Source organism: Coenobita brevimanus, chromosome 99 (assembly GCF_032717465.1).
Source record: "Coenobita brevimanus isolate Jiangsu-jjx chromosome 99, ASM3271746v2, whole genome shotgun sequence".
Lineage (NCBI taxonomy): Eukaryota > Metazoa > Arthropoda > Malacostraca > Decapoda > Coenobitidae > Coenobita > Coenobita brevimanus.
The window spans coordinates 15,922,385-15,940,807 of NC_137052.1; the positions used below are offsets into that span (position 1 = coordinate 15,922,385).

The 18,423-nt window shown below is 40.2% G+C and overlaps 1 protein-coding gene across 1 annotated transcript in view; it reads left to right on the plus strand.

The window, feature by feature from the left end:
* Positions 1-18,423, plus strand: part of aux (cyclin-G-associated kinase) — a 462,562-nt gene that overhangs the window by 83,643 nt on the left and 360,496 nt on the right. The window contains exon 6 of the mRNA XM_080283925.1: positions 14,857-15,014. Coding sequence (XP_080140051.1) covers positions 14,857-15,014 — 158 coding nt within the window. The remainder of the gene's footprint in view (positions 1-14,856; positions 15,015-18,423) is intronic.

Consider the following 18,423-nt stretch of genomic DNA (forward strand, 5'->3'; position numbering starts at 1 on the left):
ATTTAGTACCGATGAAATTATTTTTATCAGAGCGAGGAACAGACTTAGCACGATTCCGGGCAGAAACATAAACAAGATGTGATTCAGGGATGGGTTGGCTCTGGTACCTTTTATAGGCCGTTTCCTTGTTATGGACAGCATTAGAGCAAGCATAATTAAACCAAGGCTTTATTGCATTCCCTTCTCATATCCTATGAGAAGGGAATGTATGTTTCCATGCCCAAGAGAATAACCTCCATAATGCACAATGCACTCTCAGATGGCTCCCGGCCATGGAAGCAATAATCATTCTGGGGAAAATTAAAGAAGTACTGCCTGAGGGTCTCCCAATCCACAGCTCCAAAATGCCACAGTCGACGTTTCTTTGGGGGGTCCACAGGCCATACCAGAGCGATAGGGCAGGTCAAGGTAATAAGGTTGTGATCGGGGGAGCCCAACGGATAGGAAAAATTAACAGCGTAAGCAGAAGGATTAGTTGTAAGGAAGAGGTAAAGTATGTTGGAGCTCTCTCCAAGGCAGTCAGGGATACTTGTAGGATTCTGTACATTAAGGATAGAAAAGTGGATCAGAGAAAGGATAGGAGAGACAAAGGTGGTGGTGAACATTGAAATCTCCTAGAATGGAGATTTCAGAGGAAGGAGAAATAGAAAGAATGTGTTCCATCATAGAAGTAACATAGTCGAAGAATTTTTCATAGTCAGTAGAATTAGGAGATAAGGAAACAGTGCAGATATATTTAGTCAGAGAATGACAGGAAAGCTGAAGCCAGCGTGTAGAGAATTCACAAGAATCAAGTTCAGGAACATGAGAGCAAGATAAGCCGTTGCGTACTTATAAACAACAGCCACCTTTGTCTTTGAAATGAGTATAGAGAAAGTATGAGGAAACAGAAAAGAGTTTGCTGTCAGTTGCCTCAGACAGCTGAGTCTCTGTCAGGAAGAGAAGGTAAGGTTTAGAGGAGGAGAGGTGGTGTTCGACAGAGAGAAAGTTAGAGGAAAAGCTACGAAAATTGCAGACATGAAGGGAGTCAGACAGTGGTTCCAGGCATCTCACTGGGTTGTCACCGGGAGTGGAACGGATGGGGGCATTTATGGTCTCCCTCCCATCCCCAGACTCCAAGGCCTGGTTAGTCTGTTTTTTTTTTTTTTTTTTTTTTTTTTTTTTTTTTTTGAAGGAAGTGTACTGTGTAATGTATTGACAGAGAAAATTGTATTGAAGAGCTTGCTGGCCTACTCTCTGTGTTACTGAAACACTGAAAAAGTTCAGCAAAGGGGAATGGTCAGGAACTAGTCCCGAGGGCTGATGAAACGGGAGCTCCAGCTCTCCCTGTCATCAGCTTTCCATCCATCTTAGGAGTACTGCCCTGCTTGACTGGTGCTACAGTCTGCTTCTCAGATTAGATGATGAATGAATGAACTAAATGCTCTGAACTCTCCAACTCAATTTCCTCCGGCTTCTTCTGGCACCCTGCCGAAAACCTTTCTAATAACGCTACTTCTTCATCTTTCCCTTCTGTTTTTCACCCTAATGGCTTTTTAGCTGTTTCATCTGCTGGTAAAGCAGAACATTTCGATTGCGGTGCTGTTCCCTTGTCACTTCTCCCCTGTGACTTCTGCATGGCTGACATTAAAATATGTTCAATTGATATCTTTTCTGCTATCACTGGCCTCAATACTAACGCGACATGTGGGCCTGATGGGGTTCCTTCTGTTGTCCTCAAGAACTGTGCCTTTGTTCTTACACCTTGCCTAGGCAAACTCTTTCACCTGTACCTGTCAGCTTGTACCTTTCTTTCGTGCTGGAAGTTTGCTCTCACTCAACCTGTCCCAATGAAGAGTGACCATTCCCAGTCCTCCGACTATCGTCCAGTTGCTTTAACATCATATATTTCAAAAGTTTTTTTAATATGTTGTTAACAAAAAATTTAAAGCAACTTTCCCATTGTAACCTTCTTCCTGATCATTAGTATGGACTCCTCTGGGGACTGTCCATTGGCAATCTTCTTACTACTTTTCATGCTCATGGCCATCCTTTTTTTCAGGACTCTGGCAAAAGTTTGCCATTGCACTTGACATCTCAAAGGCTTGCGATGGAGTCTAGCAAAATCTTTAATTTCCAAAATGCCCACTTACAGTTTCTATCCTTCTGTCTATGCCTTCATCTCTACCTTCCTTTCTGGTCGTTCTGTAGCTGCTGTTGTAGACAGCCACCTTTTTTCTCTTAGAGCCATCAACAGTGGTGTTCATTAGGGTTCTGTCCTATCACCAACTCTCTTCCATCTCTTCATCAATAACCTTCTGAGCTGTACATCTAATCCTGTCTAATCATACACTGATGACTCTGCCTCTCACCTTTCCATTCACTTCCCACAGCGTCCATTTCAGCAGCTGCTTCAACTGACAGGGAATGAGGCTATGGCGTACCTAATGTCTGACTTGGTTTGTATCTCTGATTGGGGTAAAAGTAATCATGTAGTTTTTAATGCTTCAAAAACTCAGTTCATACATCTTTCATCCATCCATCCATCATCCAATCCTATGTTGTCCCATGATGAACATTGGAGCCTGGGGCTAGGCAACTTGGTCCTAACATACGAGATGAGAGTGACCAGCCTCACTCATCCTTGAGTGGCATTACTTGAGCAATAAACCCCAACTACCCCTTGGATATAAACCTACACAGGCCCAGTCCAACTGGAGCACCTTAATTACCCACTAAACTACCAGGTGCCATAAGTTGGTTATATGATTACCATCCTTCCTCCTCTGTCTTTCTTTCCTCCATTATGTCCTCTATCTTCTGCCTGTGGGTGACTTTACACTCCTTCTTGTGTCTTTCTTTCCTTCATTCTTTCCTCTTCCTTCTGCCATACCAAGAAACCATATACTGCTCTGGGTGGTAACCATATACCAGTAAGCAAATTAGGGTGCCTGGTGGTTTCGTGTGTAATTAAGGTGCTCCAATGGGGTGCTTTGTGGGGTGAAGACAATTGACAATCGTCATGGTCGAGCCTGCCACAGACGTCGTAGGACACGCATGCTCATGAATCATATGATGCATTTGTTTGTGTGCACTTGTGATAGGATTAATGTCATTCCTACTTACAAAACCACTTACACTCTTCAATGAATACACACAACAAGAGCTTATTCATTTGTATGAGTCATACAAAAAGGTAAAAATATTCTAATCTGGCAAGTCTAGCAACTAGTCAGCTCATTCATCCCTTATAATTTAATGTTTTCTATGTTATTTCTTTAGAAATGATTAGATTTGTATCTCTTAATATATGGTTTCAATGAGGAAAGTCATATTTTCCTCCTCTGAGACGATTTACTAACTTAAATTTATTAATGCCTAAATTCGCCTTCAGTCAACGATTTCGACAAACCGTCCCAAATCCAGGAACGGTCAACAGTCATTTTTTGCCTGCTCGTGAGAGAGGTCGGAAGGCTGGACTGAAGTCGAGAGGACGCACGCTGAGAATCAGAATCGTACTGTTCTGTTCCCCTGTGCATTAATAGGGGTGGCCATCAATTTCCTCAGATTATGAATGATGAAATTACAAAATAAACAATTTGGATAATATAGTGTCATACAGTATGTATATATTTCTCAAAGTGGCTAATCAATCCAGAATAGAATATATTCTCTATAATAAGTATATATAGAAAACTATATGTATATATATATATATATATATATATATATATATATATATATGTGCTTTTCACTTTCACTCACAAAGTACACACTGCTTCCTACCCAGATGACTTAACACTCCCACACCCACTTCATGACTGGTGTACTACAAAAAGACTCAGAATGGCCTCTTTTATGGTAGAACACAGTCATAACTCACACCTCACTATCAACAACATCCCTCTTGTCCCACATGTACACAAAATCTTTGGTGAAATGAAAGCACAGTAACAAGAATTTGGTAATATCTTGCAGCATAGAGCAGTTAGTTAGAAGCTGATCCGTAAAAATATTTATCTAAGACAGCCTTTCTGAAATTATCTTGATGTCCTCAAATGTGAATATTACAAAATCTTGGGTGCCGCAATATTAGTAAACAAAAGCAGAGTCTGTCTTGTCCCTGGGACTGTACCTTCAATGCGCATGCGCCACTTGGATATTTGGGATGTTACGAGCGTCGTACCGATTTTTTACTTATATTGGCTAGTAATCGACTTGAAGAGGGCAATTACAAAGTATTTCGTTCCAGCCAATAGTGAGTAATGTAACTCCACCTCTTTCAGTACAATAAAAGACTACTAATGCAAAATAAATGAGGATCTTGGAGTTCATTTGATGCTAATCTAGCTGGATAAATATTTTTTACGTATCACTATGAAAATAATAAGTAGTTTCCCCTCATTTCTTCTCAATTATTTGAGAAAAAAATAATTCCTCTACACATTACAAACATTAATTTGAATCATAAGTCCACACAAAGATATATTATTAATGATTCATGAGAGTGCGACTGTTCACTGTCAGTGGCAGGCTCGACCACTTCAATGGCGGCCCCAAAGCACCCCATTGGATTTAGCCTGTGTAGGTTTATATCCAAGGGATGGTTGGGGTTTATTGCTCACATAATGCCACTCAGGGATGAGTGAGGCTGGTCACTCTCATCTTAAATGTCAGGACCAACTTGCTGAGCCCCGGATTCCTACGCTTCTTATGGGGATTGGATGATGGATGGATGGGTGGCTACCACCCAGCGTAGTAAATGGTTTCCTGGTGTACAGGAAACCATTTGGCTCGTCACACAGTGTAGAGTCACCCATAGGCAGAAGGAAGATGAAACTGTGAAGGAAAGAAAGACAGAAGAAGGAGTGTACAAGGAAGAGGAAAGAATGAAGGAAAGAAGGAAAAGAGGAAAGGGCAGACACCCAAAGTAGTACTACATCAAGTGAGTGGATGGTGCGCGTCCCCACTTGTCAGAATCTTCCGCAGGAGTATCCTCTAATTTTTAACAATATCCAACTGAATCTTGCATCATTTTTAAACCTACTTTGGATTTAATCTCTTAGGATTTAGCATGGAAAGATCATATTACCCCTCATTTAGAATCTTCCAATAGATGGGGTTTGCTAAGCCATCTCCATGTCTTCTTTACCTTTGCACAGTTGTTGACTTTATGCATGGGTTTTATTCGCCCCTGTGTAAAGTACAACTGTCATGTGTGGGGAGATTCCCCACATTCAGCTCTTCTCAACAAGGTGGAGTCAAAGGCTTTTTGTCTCATTAACTCTCCTCCCCATACTGACTCCCTTCAACCCTTGTCTCATGTCTGCACTTTTTCTTCTTTATCTACTTTATGTCGGAGCATCAGTAGTCACTGAACTGTCTGCTTGCATCCCTCTGCCACTACGGTGGGTACGAAGTACCCATTTAGAAACAAACTTCCATCTCTTTTCTGTCCATCTCTCTAGTGCAAGAGTTAACCATTACTCCCAGCCCTTCATATATGCAACAGATCAACTCTGGAACTATCTTCCTCTGTCGGTATTTCCTGCTGCTTATGATCTCCAGTCATTCAAACTCAGTGTGTCCAGGCATTTCAAAATGAACTGATCTTGAATTATGCTCTCTGTTATATTGTGTTTGTTTTTTCTTGGAAGGAACAATCTTATGGGCTTCTGGCCCTTGGATCCTTCTTCCTTAACCCCCAAACACCGGGCTATTTTTATGACTGTCGTCACCTCACTACAGACAATTTCCTGGAAATTGCTTGTTTTCAAACCTTAGTATCTCGGAAAGTATAGCACATAGGTAACAATTAAAGAGCATATTACTCATCCACTCATCCTCTTGCAAATGAAAGTATCCCCAGGTCTGTAGGTCTTTGCATTGATGAATAATGATGTTAGGAAGAGAACTAATATTCAGCAAGGGAATAGGACGTGTTCATACTTCTGCCCACAACACCAACTATGGCTTTGCTCTCAGTGTGATAACTTCTTCACTACTAGATAAACTAGACACTGTTGCATCCAAGGCATGCCATATGGCACTATCACTGAGCCTTTTTCTAGCATATATCCTTGGAAAGAGGCTTGGCAGAGGTGGATGTTGCAATTGGCTACAGACGGAGCAGATGGAATCAGACAAATAGGAACCTGAAGACATCGTCATACACCTGGCAAAAGCACGGGACAGACTGACTCTTGTCTGTGTGCTGTGGAGGGACTCCCTCCTTACCCTTTGGTGCCGAGATGAAATGGTGGCCGGTTAGAATGGTGGCGGGAAGACACTCTTGTGCATAGCCGTCACGTAACACCCCGATTTTGGCGTGTATAGACATTACCTGGCAGATGGGGGTTTAAAAAAAAAATCTGCATCCCTCATTACAGAGTATAGTAGGCAGTGATACAGATAGTTCAGAAATGTTGTAGTTAAACTTTTTGCTTCAGAAATCACCATAAAATATTGAGAGCTTGTTCACACCTTCATGTTCTCATTTATGATACTGTATTGTGGTCGCTTGTTTCTCTTTGATGGGCTGCCGGGCAGTACAGACTTACAGGGGTTAGATGAATCCCAGGCAGAAATGGGCTGTCTGGTAGTACAGAGTTACAAGAGTTGGATGGATCCCATGCAGAAATAACGTGTAGTGGGGAATCAGGGACCTATTACAGTATTAAAACCAAGAGCATGGACATGTGCACAAGCCCCAAATTTTAACAATAATTTGTGTAGCATGTGATGATGATACAACATGTCTGACCTTTCTGCATCATGGCTGGCCACACTCAGTAATGTGAAATGAAGGCTGATCACATATAACAGTTACATGTGTTCCATAAGTTGCCATCAAATATTAGGGGCTTGCTTACACTTTTGTGCCCTCAGTTCTTGTAATTGGGCATTAGTGAGGCCATAATGATATACCTTCAAGCTATAACAATTTTTTTTTTTTTTTTTTCCAGCCACGAACACTTCACAACCAAACTGAAGTGAATGTTAATGAGAAAAATATGACAAAACAGATCAGTTTATGAAAATTTTTAACTTCTGTAGAGACTGTGTTTCTTGTTAATTGGTGAGGCTACGGTGTCCATGTGTTGAGTCCCTGAAATGCTGGACACTTAAAATTATTATCATATTGGTATACAAGCTAATGTATAGCCACTAGACTGTATTTTTGACTACTGTATACCTCACTGAATTTTTTACATACATTATTTTTTATATTGCTAACAGATGGCATAGCATACATTGCCTATGTATGGTGATCCTGAAATTCTGGATATGTGGAATAGGTATATTGGAGGCACACAGGCTAATGTATTGGCACTGAGATGTATACTGTATTATATTACCTTTGCTGCACTTCTGACTTACTGTGTTCCTAGAGTACTTTACTCTTTGCTGTATTTACCTGTTTGGTGTTTAATGGGTGCAGTGCAAATTTCACCCACTCGTTGCCATATGACGCAGGCTGTGTCTGAGCACATATCACCCACCCGTTACCATTCAACGCCAGTTGCGTCGAACATAATGGGTGTTATAAAATGATTTTGTGTGCATTTTTGGGCGAGAATAAAGCACTACTTTCGTCCCCGTGTATCCTCCGCCGTACTCAACCCATGCCTTACCCAGCATTGCCCCACTGCCCTAGTCAGTCTGCCATGAGCCTTGCTCCTGCATATGATAATTTCCTTGCGCATTCCGTAAAATCGGCCCTTATTGACATACAGCATTTCTTTATACACCAAAATGTATCATATTGGTTGGATAAATTCCCTATAGCTTTTTCTCAGTAACATTTACCATAAAGATTATATTTATATGAGAAAAACAACAGTAAAAAAAAAAAAAAATTAAGGCATAATTTACTTTCGGCTTATCTTTTTTACACCACCATAAGCAAGTACAGTAAGACCTCACTATAATGGACTAATTGGGGCCCAAACCAATCCGAAAAATGCGAAAATCTGATAAAAGCGACATCTGGACTTCCCTCTGCAAATCTGGACTTTTTTCTTTATATCAGACATTAGTCCGGATCGCATGAACAGTTTTTAAACTGTTTTTACTACCATTGCAGTACTGTACTGTGTTATAACTTTACTACATTAATCAAATGGTATAATATATATAATAATACTGTACTGTACACTGATCAACATGTATTTTAGTTACCTTATTGTGGTGAACATAGCTGAAGTGGTCAGGCAGTCCGGACTCCTTCTGGCTTTATTGGAGTTTTTCCAAAATACAGTAATCCCCCCAATATCCGATGTAATAGAGCCAAAGGCATGTCCGGAAGGTGGTCCTGTCCGGATAGTGGGACCCAGCCTCCTGGACTTGTACTTATGGACCCTAACTCAGAAAAACACCTATACAACTCCCTCTGGACATGCATTGCACCTATTTAAGACCCAAATCACACCAATAAGGGACATAAAAGACTGAAATAAATGCAAAAGAACCATAAAATGAGGTTTTAGAGGTGAGTTTATACATTATTAAACATTCTGGGTACTTACAACAAGTCACTGGCTCCTGGACTGGTTTGAACCACCAGTTTGCAGTCCACAGTTAGTCCTTTGCACTCTAAATTCTAATTTCTAAACACTGCAGAACACTGTAAATTCCCGTGTGTTCTAGTGGCGAGGTATTGCGGTTTATTCACTGTTTATTCACAAAAAACGAGCACCTGTGGCTTGCATTGCTGTAAGCATCTGCTCTCGATTTGAGTTAGGCTGTGACTGTTGATGATGGCAGGGTAACAGAGTTGCCAGATCACAACAGCCACATTACCAAACTCCTCAATTTTCATTACCATTTTTAAGCAACGTTGGGTCTGGTTAGTACTTGGATGGGTGACCGCCTGGGAACACCAGATGCTGTTGGCATAACGTTCTCCCTACATGTCAAGTGGGGTTGGTGGAGGATTAGTGCCCCTCCCTGTAAAACAATTAACTCTAAGCCCTTGGCCACCCCGTTTGGGATACATGATGTCTGGCAATGAATGAATGAAACTTTCATTACCAAATTTGTAAAGCTAGCATCAATTATTCACTAATTATATACTCTATCTATCTACTGTCAAATGCCTCAGTCCCATTTGGGGTGGCCACAAACAAATCGCCTCCAAGTCGCCCTGTCCCCCGCCACTTCACTGCCCTGCTCCCAACTCACACCCCCCTCTCTCATATACCGCTCCACCCCATCTCTCCATCTCATCCTCAGCCTCCCCGTCCCTCTTCCCCCCTCCACCTCACTCACATACACTCTGTTCGTCAGTCTTTCACCCTCCATTCTCTCCACATGGCTAATTATATACACAAGTGGAAATACATGTAATCACTCTTCTTATAATTAACAGCATGTTAATTATTATCATGCTATATAGGCTACCAAATTAATCAGAGAGAGCAGACAATCCACCATCTCCATCCTGTGTATCCTCATACATGTGAAAAATCTGTTTGGTATTGTATTATTCTGATTCATTACCAAACGAATTATTCATTACCAAATTTGGCCCACATTTGGTAATGAAAAATACCAAATGGCAACCCTGACAGGGGAGGGGGGAGGAAGGAAGGGGTGAAGGAACTATGGTGTAACAGCTGTTTGGCACCACGCGTCAATTTCAAATTACGGGTGGGAAAAAATTAAGATATTCTCCTAATTTTTTGCGGTTTTTGGCCCATTTTGGGAATATTGGATCCCGGGACGAAAATATCTGGTACAGTAATTGGGGATATCCGGAAATTGGGCGTCTGGATATTACGGGGATTAAGGAATTTAGTCCGGTAGCTCCTCGAGTCTGATAAAAGCGAATTCCGGTCGGTCTATTGAAGTCCATTATCGAGGTTTTACTGTACGTTTATTCAGGATTACAATGAAGAAAAATTATGATTATCAAAGCATAAATAAGGGTGTGAGGAGAAATTGTTTATGAACCATCAAGTGCTCAGGGATAGTGTGGTGATGGGGGGGGAGGGTCAGTGTGTGGCCTTGGGCACCGAGGCCTGCGTCCTGGTACTCACTCACGGTAGGATGCAGCCTGCGTCAAATGGTAACACAAGGGTTAATTGAGCATGGTACTGATTTTTGCACCTGTAATTTTATTCTTACCTAGTTGTATCTTTACAGGAATGAGTCAAGCTCGTACTGTCCTGTGTCTTAAACCATATTTATCGTACATATCCTTAAATTTGTGAATTGTATTGGTACACACTATTTCATTCGGTAGTGCATTCCACTGATCAATTGCTCTATTTGGGAAACTAAATTTCCTTACGTCTTTATCACCTCTCCTTATGCAGTTTTTTTGCAGTGTCCTCTTGCTGATGCTTCCCCATAGGTTAAGTAATCATTTATGTCTATTTTCTCCTTCCCTGATATGCACTTATATAGCATAATCATGTCACCTCTTTTCCTTCTCTCCTGTAGTGTTGGTAGATTCAGTTTATTTAGTCTTTCTTCGTAGCCTAGATCCTTTAAGCTTGGTACCCATCTTGTAGTGGCCCTTTGAACTTTTTCAATCTTGTCTATGTGTTTTTTGAGATGAGGACTCCAGACTACTGATGCATACTCCAGGGTTGGTCTGATGAATGATGTTATTATCTTTCTTAGCATGTCTTCATTTATGTATGTGAGTGCTATTCTCATATTTGCAAGCAGTGTATACATGTTCCATACCTTCTCACTGATGTGGTCAGCCAGAGATAGTCTGTTATTGATAATCACACCTAGGTCCTTCTCTCTTTCTGATGTGTGTAGGGTTTTATTTCCTAACATATAATCCCAATCAGGTCTTTTTCCACTTTTACCAAACTTGATTACATGACACTTGTCCACATTGAATTCCATTTGCCATGTGTTACTCCATTCATGAAGTTTATTTAATTCTTCTTGTAGCTCTTTACAAGAGTCTGTGTTAGTAATTCTTCTTTGTATTTTTGCATCATCTCCAAACATATTTAGAGCTTTCATTTCCAGTGTTACTGTCTGTATCATTTATATACACTAAAAACATGATTGGTGCCAGCACTGAGCCCTGTGGTACTCCACTAGTCACTTCTTACCATGATGAGTAATTTCTCCTTAGTACTGTTCTCATTTCTCTTTTTATGAGAAAATCTTACATCCAACAATACAGTTTGCCTCGAGTTCCTCCTTGATGGTACAGTTTCCATAAAAGTCTTTGGTGTGGTACTGTGTCAAATGCTTTCTTGAAATCTAAATAGATACTGTCCACCCATCCCTCTCTTTCCTGTAATGTGTCAGTAACTCTGTCATAGTAGCTCAACAGATTAGTAACACATGATTTTCCTTTTCTGAAACCAAACTGTCTTCCTGTTATCATATTGTGTTCTTCTAGATGATTTACCCAATCTTTTCTTATAAGCTTTTCTAATACCTTGCTTACAACACTGGTTAGCGATACTTATCGGTAGTTGAGTGGATTTTGTCTATTCCCATTCTTGAATAAGGGAACAATGTTTGCTTTCTTCCAGATATCAGGTAGTTTACCTTGACACTAGGATTTCTTGAAAACGAAAAATAATGGTTTACTTAACTCCTTTGCACATTCACATAGCACCCAACATGAAATTTCATCAGGACCATTTGCTTTTCCTTTGTCTAATTTACTTAGCTCCTCCTGTATTACTTTTTCTTACACTTGTATATCTGGTAGTATGTGTGGGCATGCATGTTCCACATAATCCCTCTCAAAATTTTTTTCTTCTGTAAAAACTGATTGGAAATTCTTGTTTAGTTCTTCACAAATATCCTTCTCTTGTGCATAGGTGCTTCCCTCGTCCGTAATGGATAGTATTTTATCTTTTACTTTGGTTTTGCTTCTGATGTAGCTGTAAAATAGCTTTGGTTGATCACTACTTTTATTTATTATATCCTCCTCAAACTGTTCTTGGGCTTCCCTCCTCATTCTTGTATAATCGTTTCTTGCCTGCTTGTAATTATTATATGCCCTTTCACTATTGTGTCTTCTGTATCTATTCCACAACAAATCTCTTATTTCTTTTGATTTTTTACATTCTGTATTGAACCATTTCTTTATTTTCTTTTCTGCATCTTTCTGCTGTGGGATGTACTTCTGGACTTCTGTTTCATAAAGTTCACAGAATTTTTTATATATAGCATTGAAATCTTGTCCTCTATGCTCCTTTTCCCAATCAGTTTCTAAGAAGTACTTCTTTAGGTCATGATAGTGTCCCTTTTTATAGGTGAGGCTCTTTTTGTAGCTTTCATTACTGTTAACTATGTCATATGCTATCCTGAAGTTGCAATTTAGTACTGCATGATCCCTTTCGCCGAATGGAGGGTGATATATTAAATTGTCAATATCGTTTTTTTGCCTAGTAAATATGAGACCTAGCATCGAGGGTACATCGAGTCCTCTTTTTCTTATGCTTTCCCTTACACGTTCCTTTAGGAAAACTCTTGTACGAGATCCAGGAGCTTTTGGTCCCAACAGCTTTCTTGGCTTACTATATCTAGAGTATTCCAATTTATGTTTGTATTAAAATTTCCAGTTAGTATAATTCTTTCAGATTTCTCTTCCATTTTATGTAGTAATGCTCTTAAACTCTGAATTGTATTCTCTGCCAGGTCCTCATATTCGTCTCTTTCCCTTGTGTTTGATCAGGGTGATATGTACAGATTGGCTACAGTTACTTTCCGTTCAGATGTATTGATCTCTTCTGCTATCAGTTCTACTTGTGAGGGTATTTCTAGTTCTATTTCTTTGATTTTTAGATTTTTCTTTGTTAATGTTATAATTCCTGTCTCTTCTCCATATATTATATTCCTCTAAGTTTAGGATGTCATTTGATGTCCTTGGTGTTAATTTTGTTTCAGTTAGGCATATTATATGTGGTTTATTTTCTCTGACATAATCATTCATCTCTAATAATTTGGATACCATTCCATCCACATTTGAGTACATCAACTTAATCATCTTGTTTATATACTTGTCATGACTTGGTTCTACTACCTTCCTACTTTTTATTCCCTCCTGTTTATGTACCACTTTCGTACCTGCAATCCTATTACTTTGTAAAAAAATTTATTCTTCCTCTGATCTTCCCTCTTTTTTTTTTTTTTTTTTTTTTTTTTTTTTTTTTTTTTTCAGTAATTCCAGTTCCTCTGGTGTTAGGCATCTTTTTACCCATACATTTTTAAACTCCTCTTTTTCCATAAGATTCTTTGCATTTTTTCGTATCTCCTCCATGGTGTTTACACTCTGGAAGGTTACCTTTAGGGGTCTTGACTTGCTTATCTCGTATTTCCCCAACCTTTTGTGTTCCTCTATTTCTTTACTACAGATTTCCTCTGATGCTTCTTTCAATATGCTCATTACATTTGCCATCTCCTTTTTGTCTCGAGATCTTGTTTTTTACTTCTTCCTCTTCAATACCAGTGATTACTATAGATTTGTTGATATCTACTGAATCTCTTACTAACTTTGGATTGTTTTGGATTATTCCTTTCACTTCCATTTTAATGCATTTTTTTTCCACCCTTGTTTCTAAGTCTTTCTTTACTTTCACCATTTCAGCATAAGTGTTTTCCACATTATTTTTGTAGCTTTGCACAGCTTCATTCACCTGTGTTATCTTCTCAGTATCACTGCTCTGGTCTATCAGACTGCTTACTTGCCTACTTGTGTCTGTATCATTTTTGAACTCCTCCATAATACTCTCGTGGTTGACTACTGTACTTGCCATTTCACTGATTTTCCTCCTAAGTGTACCCACTTCTACTGTTAACTCATATATGGTTGTGTCTTTCATGTTGACTTCCTTTCCTAATTTTTCTATTTCTTCCTTTTGCAGGTGCATCTGTTTCTTAATTTCATCAATCTCATTCTGAAAAGCCATCTCTAGCCTGTGTACTTGTTCCAGCAGTTTATTGTGAGTCTCCATTTCAACCAGTTCTTGGTAGAAATCATCATCCTGCTTTTTACCTTTGTCCCTTTTATTTCTCAAATTTGCTATACTAAAGTATGTGGTCATTTTGCAGTACTAAAAACACATATAGTACTTACATTTTACATTCCCTGGGGCAGTTGTAGACTAAACAAACGATCAGCTGACTGTGCGCATTCTTGCGGTACTTTGTTTTCTTTTCTGTTTGAACAAGTTCTGCTTAAAACTTCTTCTTTTTTCTTTTTTTTATAATAGAACACCATTTAGTCTAACCCGGTACAGAGCTTGATTCATATAAAGATACTAATTTAGGTAATGCCACTGCCAAGTTGGCCGGGTATGGAGCGGTGGGGGCTCGCGTCTGCTCTCCTTGGTGCCTCGTGTGTGTTGGGGGGGGGGGAGTGGTCAGGATGATAATTATTTGTAACTGATTGTATTCCTAACATTTTTTATTCCCAATTCTGCTTAATTTGTGTATTTTATAAGAACTTTTTTAAATAAGATAATTTTGAGCTAAAAATGTATACCTAAATCAGTTATTGTTTATGATGCTTAACTTAGAATCCAACTGACATCAGAGTTCTCTTGCTTTTACTATATCCAGTTAGTACTGTAGGAGGTTTATTAAGGTTTTATATATCCTCTCCAGCTCATATATTCTAGGTTGAATAAAATGGTCAGGAGATGGCAAGAACAATATGAAAAAGACATGCCGCATTCATAGGGTTAAGAATAGGGATGCTTAGACGGTTCAGACATGACTATGTCCAGTTGAAAAGTATATTCCTTCTCCTGCCCCGTTTTAATGCTTATGCGTGTCGTTTACCTTCATGCAGTACATCAGGGTTATTGTTCATCATTTCTACATCTTTCTTTTTGTACACTGAAGATGTTGTACTGTATTCCTAAATAACTATATTGCAAACAGATGGCGCAGCATACAACGCCCATGTATCGTGCTCCTGAAATGCTGGATACATGGAATAACTATCCTGTTGGTATACAAGCTGATGTATGGGCACTGGGATGTATACTGTATTATCTTTGCTACCTCAAACACCCCTTCGAGGACTCAGCAAAGCTAAGGTATGTACTACATTTTATAAATGGTCTGGTGGGGTGCTGGAGAGGGATACTTTCATTTGATGGCACTCATATAACTGGACAGCTGCTCATTTATATATCTGTCCCTTATTTCCCTCCATGTCCCCCCGGAGGAGGACATTGGACTGCCTGAGAAGGGCAACTTCAGTCTGCAGTCCACCGGGTTCATACAAACCTGGGTCTACAGCTACTGCTATACTACTACTACTATTACTACTACTACTACAGTATTTTGTAGCATCTAAGATACAGTTTTTTGTCTACAAATTACAGTACCTATGATATCCCCATGCATCCTCAAGGCAAGAGGTGATGTGTTACACAGGGTTTAGCTTGGCCCAGTTAAGAAACTTGTACAAATGATTATCTCACTGCATGGCCATCACAGATGGTGGGTGGGGGCGCTCACCATCCACTCACTCGATGTAATGCCTCTCTCGGGTGCCTGCCTTTTCCTGTCTTCCTTCCTTCTTTCCTTCCTTCCTTCCTTCCCCTTCTGTCTTTCATTCCTTTGTTGTTTCCTTTTCTTTCTGTCTACAGGTGACTCTACACTGAGAAAGAAACCAATTGGTTTCCTGTACAGCAGGAAACCATCTACTATGCTGGGTGGTAACCATATAACCAAATTATGGTGCCTGGTGGTTTAGTGGGTAATTATGGTGCTCCAAGTCAGATTTACCCAGTCGAGGTTTATATACAAGGTGTAGTTGGGTTTCATTGCTCATGTAATGCCACTCAGGGCTGAGTGAGGCTGGTCACTCTCATCTTAAATGTCAAGACCAACTTGCCCTGCCCCGGGCTCCTACACTTCTCTTGAGGCAACATTGGATTGGATGGTGAATGAATGAATGATAAACACTGTTGATTTAGTGTAGGAAAATAACATATACTTGAGTGTATTCTCAGCAGATGCTGGAAACATGCAAGATGAAAAACACACAAAGCACTCGTAGTTTGTTTACTCTAACGGTATAGTAGTTTACTGTCTGGCGTACATCTTACTCTAGCAAGCCAACATGATCGCTGGTGAGCTGCCAGCCAACCTTCTGAAAGGCAGTCATTATTACTTAGCTGGCTGTCCTCTCTATATTTAACAAATCAGTCATGTTGGAGAGGGAGCTGGCAAGTGAGACAATGCTGAACCATCGTAAACTTGTGGCATATGGAACTTCGATCACCATTGTCAGGTTGGCTTCTCTTATTGATATTTTATTATACAACATTCGAGAAAAGAGTATTGTAGAAGGAAACAGTCTTATATTAGGGAAAATCTTGAAAAACAGTTTTAATGTTAAATAGTACAGCCTGAAATTACAGCCACACTGCTAGGACTAAAGCATTTTAGCAATGGCTAAGCCACTCTGGCCTAAGCCACTCGCAGTACTTTACCATGAAAATGGAATAAATTAACTGAGTAACGTAATTAATACAATACTGTGTTTGAAACTAATAGTGCTTGATGGGCATTCATAACAGCATCTGCCAGTTTTGTTGGTTTCACAGAGAGTTGCAGATGAAACTGTCAGTAATTACTCCCATTCGCTCTCTGCCTCATTGCTGCCCAAGCAAAGCTATTATGATTGGGTTCAAATCCCGCTGAGGCAGGGAACAGTTTAAGGATTTGAATTTCTGAAAAATCAAACTTTACTGATCTACCAGAAGGCCCGCCGACATGTCGTAAAAATACCCCCGCTAATACCAATACACCAGTCCTGTATGAGACAGCCCTAGCATGTATTCAGTATGGACGGTGGGTGTTAGCGCCGAAGTGGTGACATGTAGAGGTGTGCGGTACGTAGGAGGACTACTGGGCCTTGAAAGCAGGCTGTGAAGCCTATGCCCAGAGTCGGTCACAAAAAAAAAAAAAAAAAAAAAAAAAAACAGGAATTGAGCAATGCTCATGTTGTCCTGTCTCCAGATCTACATTCCAAATATTTATGTATTTACCGGGGTTTCTGGCAGGGTTAAGTGTCCCCCAGATTCCCCTACCCAAAATCACTTAATCATGGCAGTTGTTTCAGAGAGCTTCGGAGGGCCCAATACCTGCCCAGGGCTCCAACCAAATGAGCAGACTTGCGTGGCCATGTAGAATATGAGAGGTGTGAATGAGGAGAGCAAGAGGGTGGAAGTGGTGAATGTGTTCAGGAGTGCGAGATATGCTGTGATGGCATTGTGTGAAACGAAGATGAAAGGGTGCGAAGTGGAGGAGTGGGAGGGTGTGAAATGTGTAAGATCGGGAATGAATGGGCGAGGAAGATGCAAGGAAGGAGTTGCTTTGTTGATGAATGAGGTGTGGCAGAGTGGAATGAGAGACTACAAATGTGTTAGCTCGAGATGTATGTATGTCAAGTTCAAGTTTGAGAAGGTGAAAGTGCCAGTGATTGTAGCATATGCACCATGTGAGGACAGGAGTGAGAGAGAGAAAGCCAGGTTTTGGAATGAGCTGGGTGAGGTAGTGGGAGAAATGCCCAGGAGCTATAAAGTGATTGTGATGGGGGATATGAATGGAAGAGTAGGCACTGGTCCTGAGGATGACATAATGGGTTGCTATGGAGTACCAGGAGAAAATGTTAGTGGGAAAAGACTAAAGGATATGTGTCAGAAGAGGAGGTTGTGCATTTGTAACTCGTATTTCAAACAGAGATGCTCATAAATATACATGGTATAGAGGGAACGGGGATCGTGTTGAAAGAAGCCTGATTGATTACGTGCTTGTAGAGAGGTTGATGATGGGAATGGTTGCTGATACGAGGACTGTGGAGGTCTGTCAGATCATATGATTGTGGTATGCAAGATCAAGCTGAAAGGAGTGAGGTGGATCAGGAGAGAGAGAAGCAGTCCGGGAGAAGGACTGAAAGTTGAGAAGCTGAGGATCAAAGAAATGGCAGATGAATACAGGACCAAAGTAGAGGTCGAGTTAGAATTACTAAATTTGAATGAAATGGATCTGGACAGACTGTGGAATGCTAAAGCGGTATGTGATGTGGGAAGAGTAACAACAAAGAAGAAAGGTACGCCATGGTGGGTTGAGGAGGTAAAGAGAGTGGTGGAGGAAAAGTGGAAGAACTGGCTAAAGTGGTTACAGGATAGGGGTTCAGTTGAAATAAGAAATGATTATGTTGAGAGCAAGAAGCACGTAAAGAGACTAGTGAAGAGGAAAAAGAAGGAGGTAAATGAGGATCTAGGAAGAAAAATGAATGCGAACTACTCTGAAAATAGAAAGTTATTCTGGAAAGAGGTGCAGAAATGTAGAACTGAAAGCGCTAAGAAATGGGATGGTGTGAAGGATGCAGGTGGTGTATTATTAACCCATGGAGATGAAGTAAGGACCAGATGGAAAGAATATTTTGAACGCCAGATGAATGGGGATAGAGAGAGCAGAGCAGCTGTT